The following is a 7245-nucleotide window of genomic DNA, read 5'->3' on the forward strand; positions in this document are numbered from 1 at the left end:
ATCAGGGCAATTTACATTATTTCAGCATTACTAACATTGGTCTTTGTGTACCCACAGTGACATCATGACAGTGAAATATTCATTTTTAAGCCTTAAACATTTTACCTCTATGTGTCCAATAGAAATACAATATGTAAATTAACCTATATTATCTGTATGCTGATTGGCTTGAGTTCCCCTGAATGTCACAATCTCACCACCCAGCGATGAGGTATTTTACTGCTGTCTCGGAGATCAAATTATTACAGTAGAGAGATTTTTTTCTGTTTCATTAACAGATTATTATAAAGCAATAAGCTTGCAGCAAGAGAAGCAGACGTTCTACCTTGGGAATTAACGAAAGCGTGCCTGCTAGCTTTCAAGGGGTGGAGAGAGGGCAGTTGTTTAAAAATCTTACCCCACCCTCACAGAAACTCTTTGGAATTGGGAGAATCGGAACGAGGATGATTCTAGAGGCGTTCCTAATCACCAGGTGTCAGACTATGTGGTGTTTGTGGACTGGTGTAAGTTTCCGATATTCATCATATTCCTGGTATTTTGTTATGTCTAATAACAAAGAAGAGGAAAGGGGGGACTCATACACACCACCGCTTTGACATCAGCAACCTATTGGTCAGCCCAGCTTGGAGGAGAAAGGAGAGGCTTGTTGCTTGGTGGGGTGGGATGTGAGGAACAGCCATGTAAAACCTCTGTACTCCTGATGCGTTAGTCACATTCTAGAAGGTAGAATGAGTGTAGATGGTTTTTGCACTTGTCGTCTGAACTTAGCTTCGCCTTCCTTAAACGCAGATCTGCGTGCCTTCGAGAACAGATGACGACTAACAAAGACAGGGCTGCCCTAACCCGCTTCCCTTCTTCCCCCATTGAAAAGATTTTTGATTGTGCTTAATTTTTTTTCATTCTTTCTTTTTTCTTTCCCCAGCTAACGTGCCAAATCAAAGATCAGCAGGGAAAAATCTTGTGAGAAGAATTCTCCAAGGCGCATCCAATGCTTAGCAGGACCACCCTGACAGAGAAAGGAAGACGATGTTTGGGGAAGGCGAGGGTTCGTGGCAGCTGGGGCGGAGGTGGTGGTCCGCGGCACGGTGGCTTCGTGCGCTGCCCTAGGGGAAGAGGATGGGCCTGAGGTCCGGGAAGAGCCTTGCAGAGCCCCCCACTTCCAATGCGGGGAGGGAAAAGTTGCGAAGCAGCCTCGAGGGAACAAAAGCCTGATTCGGGGCCGACTGAACTGGACAGGACATTAAAGCAAGCCAACCTGCTCCGGGAACACGCAGGGGCTCCGGCTGGCTCGCCGGAGGCCGGAGCAATCCTTGCCGCCGCCCTCGCCACCGCGCCGCCGCCGCTGCCCCTGCGTTACTGGGGGAGACCGTGCCGCTGCGACAGGGGAGGACGCGGCTGGAGCTGAAGGAGGCTCCAACGCGCAGGCGCCGCCGAGCCCTGCCTGGATGCTCAGTCAAGGCACTCAGGAAAAAAAAAAAATCAGCAATTTATAGAAAGAAGAAGCTATAGTCTGTCGGGATATCCAACACCAACAGGTAGGAGGATATACTCTCCGTTAAGTTTGGGGGAGGGGGATTGCACCGTGTTGGTGAAACTGCAGGTTCACCGGGATATACCCCTCCCAGAGGGTTTTTTTTTTTTTTGACAATAAACTGCATAATGGAAGTACATTCAGACAATGCATCTTCTGTAAGGCTTATTGGGAGTTCGGTTTCTGGAAAGCTTTGCGAAACTGAGAGATATCAGACTGCGAATCACCGGGAACCCTTCCCTTGCAGCACAGAAGCAATCTCTCCCCATCTTCGAGTATGTAATGCATCTCTCTCTCTCTCTCTCTCTCTCTCTCTCTCTCTCTCTCTCTCTCTCTCTCTCTCTCTCTCTCTCTCTCTCTCTCTCTCTCTCTCCTCTCCTCTCTCCCACCCCCTCCCCCACCCCTGTTATAAATCCAGGGGTGGTGGATTTCAGGTTTCGTAATGTTGCATGATGTGATGGGTATTTACCCGGGGATGCACCGGTTGGGAAATTAACATCATCGGATGCAGTCCTGCTTGGGCTTCCATCAGCATATTCCAGGCAAGTGAGAAGTGGCGAAGGAAACTCGCTTCGTGGGAATAACAGAGGAACCTGATTTCCCTGGTGTGGCTCCCAGGCACCTAGGAGACAATGTGCATTTTGTTTGAAAATAAAGCCACTTGTGATTTGCAACAAAGGTTATCAGTGTAAATGAGAAAGGCTTAATTGCCTAAGAAATACCAGTTCATGTTATATTCATTTGAATCCAGGCAGCCAAGGTTGACAAATGGAAGTGAATTATTCCTCTGGGTGTGTTTCCCTGACCAATATTTACATTAACCATTTTTAATAATCATGTAGGCTTAAAAGAGACAAGATTTGCCAAAAAGGGGGGTGGGGTAGGGAGAGAAAGACAAAAGATTAAACCACTTCAAGTCTTGGAATAGGTTTCTATTCATTTTGAAGTCTGGTGTTGAAATTATGCCTCAAGATGAATCAACAAATACTCTTATGCAGCATGAACAGTGGCACTTGGCTTAAAAGATGTATTTTGCAGAGGGTCTCGGGGTGCATAGGAGCAGAGATGCTTCCTTTAAAATACTGATGGTACTAAAAGAGCTCAAATAATCATGGGTAGCCTCCTTTCTGCCTCCTATCAGCAATCTTGCAGATTCCATTGCAAAGCTAGTGATTAATTCCTGGGCTGGCATATTTTACAACTGTGGGACAATTTATTCCCTTCCCTCCTGAAGGTGCCCAAATCGAACTATACAGTGTGTAGAATAAGGGCATTGTTAAGTTACCCTAGCTTAGAGCACGAAAACAGCCAGTACCCTGACATCTCCAATAAATAGCTGCTGAAGCAAACACTAGTGTTTAAAATGGAAACTTTGTTTGCTTCCTCAGAGAGGAGCAGCTTTATGCTAGCCCTGACATCATGGCTTGTTAACTTACGAACTGATAGCTCTCTTTTATTTCTTCAGATATTCTGATGGCAAATCAAACGGAAGGAAAGAGGAAGCATGACCACAGATCGGATCGGATCTCTTTGTGGATTACATTTTCAGTAAAATGTATGGATCTATCTTTTCCTTGTTCGTATATCTAGATCATGAGACTTGACTGAGGCTGTTTCCTTATCCTCCATCCATCTATGGCGAACTATAGCCATGCAGCTGACAACATTTTGCAAAATCTCTCGCCTCTAACAGCCTTTCTGAAACTGACTTCCTTGGGTTTCATAATAGGAGTCAGCGTGGTGGGCAACCTTCTGATCTCCATTTTGCTAGTGAAAGATAAGACCTTGCACAGAGCTCCGTACTACTTCCTGCTGGATCTGTGCTGTTCAGACATCCTCAGATCTGCAATTTGTTTTCCATTTGTGTTCAACTCTGTGAAAAATGGCTCTAGCTGGACTTACGGGACTCTGACTTGCAAAGTGATTGCCTTCCTGGGGGTTTTGTCCTGTTTCCACACCGCTTTCATGCTTTTCTGCATCAGCGTCACCAGGTACTTAGCTATCGCCCATCACCGCTTCTATACAAAGAGGCTGACCTTTTGGACGTGTTTGGCTGTGATCTGCATGGTGTGGACTCTGTCTGTGGCCATGGCGTTCCCCCCGGTTTTAGACGTGGGCACCTACTCGTTCATTAGGGAGGAGGATCAGTGCACCTTCCAACACCGCTCCTTCAGGGCTAACGATTCCCTAGGATTTATGCTGCTCCTCGCTCTCATCCTCCTAGCCACACAGCTTGTCTACCTCAAGCTGATATTTTTTGTCCACGATCGAAGGAAAATGAAGCCAGTCCAGTTTGTGGCAGCAGTAAGCCAGAACTGGACCTTCCATGGCCCTGGAGCTAGTGGCCAGGCGGCTGCCAATTGGCTAGCGGGATTTGGAAGGGGTCCCACACCACCCACCTTGCTGGGCATCAGGCAAAATGCAAATACCACAGGCAGAAGACGGCTGTTGGTCTTAGATGAGTTCAAAATGGAGAAGCGAATCAGCAGAATGTTCTATATAATGACTTTTCTCTTCCTAACCTTGTGGGGCCCCTACCTGGTGGCCTGCTATTGGAGAGTTTTTGCAAGAGGGCCTGTAGTACCAGGGGGATTTCTAACGGCCGCTGTCTGGATGAGTTTTGCCCAAGCAGGAATCAATCCCTTTGTCTGCATTTTCTCCAACAGGGAGCTGAGGCGCTGTTTCAGCACAACCCTTCTTTACTGCAGAAAATCCAGGTTACCAAGGGAACCTTACTGTGTTATATGAGGGAGCATCTGTAAATCTTTAGCCTTGTGGAACACTCACCCTCTCTGCTAAGCAACTGTGGCCTGTAGCCATGTCTTGAGACGAAAACCAAGGATGGGATCAGCAGTTATAAGGATTTGGGCAACATTCTGCAGTCTTTGCAATAGTTCACCTATAATCCTATTCTAAATCTCAGAGTGATCCTGCTGACTGCCGTCGAAGGTTTGTAATTAAGAAAGGACAGAACCACTGCCCTAAGTTTCTTTCTGTGGTTGAACACTAGATAATGAAAGTAGCAGGTGCTAAGTATCAGTGCTAAATGCTGTGTATATCATTACATATGAAAAAACTTAAAAACAATTAGCATTGGACATTTTAATAAATTAAGTTGACATGAGGTAAATGTGTTGATAAAAGCTAATTTTAGAAGTCTGAAGACTTTAAAACATTTCATACTATTTTTGTTTTGCAAAGACTTCACTACTGGGGGACTAAACAGTACTGTAATCTTCTAAAGATGTGCCATGAATTATTGGGGTACAACACTTTAAACATGCCTTGTAAGTTTGGGGGAGTATTCCAAAGCAGTATATTGGTTCCAATTAGAGTTTACCTTTTTTGTATTAATATATTGCTATTTCTAAATGCCACTTTCCTTCCCTACCAGTGAAATTGCTAGAATTGAACTGTATTATATGTTTTCTGTTCATTCAGTTATAAAAAGTTTCCAATTCATTTCCATTTTACAAATGCTAGATATCTGTCTGGGAGGCAACATGAATGGTATCAGCTGACCACAGATGAGCCGTTCTAATGATGCGGAATAAACACGTGTTGCCTTAAAGGGTTATCTAGTATCCTTCATATTCTTTAGCAGTGGAGAAAATAGTCACGAGGCATTGAATCAGTGACTGGCCCTGGCTGTTCATCAGGAAGTGCATGGAAAAGCATTGAATACTTTTCCATTTTTCCTCACATGGTTTGGAAACTAAGGTGCACATCACTGGGGTAATGAGATTTTCTTCTGAGGTGTGCTACCCATTTTAGTGTGTTCTAAGAAACAGTCAGCTGATATATGTTTATATTGTAAGTCAGCTGTCAAGGGGAGCCCACAGCCTTAGGAAGACACCTGGCACAATTTGTGAAGCATTTATTCTATGGAAGGCACAGTCTTGTTTATACTTTCTGCACATTCAGTGTATTGGTCGTTTAAATTATTTCAGTTTTAACTTGTGAAAGCTTACAATATGATTTCTGGTATTTTAGAAATACATTAGATTCTGTGAGTCTCATTCTTTAAGATACAGATGTGTGAACTTCAATATAAAGTTGCATTTGCCAAAATTTATCTGTGTAGCCTGTTAATTTTGGGGGAATAAATTTTACATTTTTGGCATATAGTTTTCTTTAATCTAACAAACAAGCACAAGCTAGAAAAATAAGTCTTATTATGATTTTTTAATTTTGTAGTTCCATATTCTGAAACTGGAAATATATAACTGACAGCATAAAGCTGACTTAATATTTCTAAAGCACTTTTGGGTAAATTTCAAATCCATCCCTTTATTCTTATATGGTAGTAGTATTTACAAACAAATACATGCCTAAGATTTTGATTTGGAATTTTAATATAATTATTACATTTTAGTGTGCAGTGGAATTTGAGTTCTAAATTTATTACTTGTCAGATGGTTTACAGAAAGAGTATAACAAAGCCAGAGAAAGCTATTATTAATTCTGTTGGCTTTCCATTATTTTGTTTCTTTCTGGAGGGATTTTGTTTGTTTTGCTTTATACTTGTATTTGAAAAATAAGGTTAACAACACACTGAAACAGGATTTCTTATTAATACAATACTTCTACAAACAGAATTTTTAACATAAATAGAAAGAACAGAAAACTGAAATTTTCAGTGGTCTATGCAGCAGTTTCTCTCAAGCCATGATTAGTGAGCATTCTAATCTCATTTCTACACCAAAGCTTATTTGATCTGAAACAAAGTTTAAAGCATAGTAGTGAGGTGGATCTAGCAATAAAAGCTCCTTGTTGGTACTAAAACCATTATCTAAAACACAATAAAGACAATGTTACCTGAACATGTTCTGCTAACATGTTTCCATCTCAGCATTTACAGGCAAGACATGACATTGATTATTTTCATGGAAAACTTTGCTTAAAGTTTCAAATATCGATCAGAAATTTCAGCAATGGTCTTGAGGCCAGGGAATGTAGGTTTCAATCATCTGTACTTCTAATATTTAGATAAGTAAATAGATGTGGATTAAGTGGGGGCAGGGCATAGGAAGTAAGAGAAAGGTAAATGAGTTTGGCTGACTCTACCTGGTTACTCAGACTAACAACTCAGTTTGTATAAATGGCTAGTCCCTGGGGGTTAGTGAATAAAGCTAACTCTAGTGACTGTCAAGTGACTGTCACTCTTGGCCTACTCGGCACTTGCAGGTGAAGGCTGAATGAAGCACTGAGTCGGTGAGTCAGACACAGCCCCGGTTATCAATCAGTTTTGTAAGTCAACTCATAATAATAGTAATCTTAAAAACTAAAAATCTTCTCCAGTGTTTTTATGACCAAAACATGTTATCTATTGTGGCAACCATTCCAATAGTCAGAAAAAAAAACAGTTGGTAATTAATTCCACTTGAATTTTTTACTAATTTTCAATCTATAAAAATATATCCTCATTGGGGAGTCCAACTTCCCATTGAGAAAGATTCATCATTAATAATTCAATCCCTTCAAAAGACTTGGAGATGACTCTTTCCTGGTAGAGTCACACTTCTCTCAGATTATCATGCAAATGTCTAGGTAAAGGGTAGTCAAATGATAGACTTGTCCCTGTGCATTTACTGATAACTATCAGGAGCTCTTTCTTGGTGCCAACCAAAAATAGAAATAATATATAAAATGAGATGTACTATTATTAAAGTATTCACACTTTTAAGATTCCTACTGCTTCTTATGGGGTGGGA

The 7245-nt window shown here is 41.9% G+C and overlaps 1 protein-coding gene across 4 annotated transcripts; it reads left to right on the forward strand.

Moving 5' to 3' along the window:
* Nucleotides 1-208: 208 nt before the first annotated feature.
* Nucleotides 209-5602, forward strand: Gpr85 (G protein-coupled receptor 85). 4 transcript variants are annotated; one of them, XR_005869732.1, is made up of 3 exons: nt 209-503; nt 923-1535; nt 1950-2073. XR_005869732.1 is itself a non-coding variant. In XM_013121147.3 (3 exons), exon 3 carries the CDS (start codon nt 3167-3169, stop codon nt 4277-4279), a length of 1113 nt encoding a protein of 370 aa, XP_012976601.1. In that variant the 5' UTR covers nt 216-503; nt 923-1535; nt 2997-3166; the 3' UTR covers nt 4280-5602. The 4 variants fall into 4 exon arrangements, 3 of the variants coding, with proteins under 3 accessions (XP_012976601.1, XP_040584581.1, XP_040584582.1); XM_013121147.3 differs by lacking the exon at nt 1950-2073 and adding an exon at nt 2997-5602 and having other exon boundaries at nt 216-503; XM_040728647.1 differs by lacking the exons at nt 209-503; nt 1950-2073 and adding exons at nt 629-723; nt 2997-5602.
* Nucleotides 5603-7245: the final 1643 nt, after the last annotated feature.

The sequence above is a fragment of the Mesocricetus auratus genome, unplaced genomic scaffold, assembly GCF_017639785.1.
Source record: "Mesocricetus auratus isolate SY011 unplaced genomic scaffold, BCM_Maur_2.0 Super-Scaffold_100019, whole genome shotgun sequence".
Taxonomy (NCBI): domain Eukaryota; kingdom Metazoa; phylum Chordata; class Mammalia; order Rodentia; family Cricetidae; genus Mesocricetus; species Mesocricetus auratus.

Coding starts and splice junctions, on each gene's coding strand:
- Gpr85 (XM_013121147.3), top strand. CDS start 3,167: ATGGCGAACTATAGCCATGCAGCTGACAACATTTTGCAAAATCTCTCG.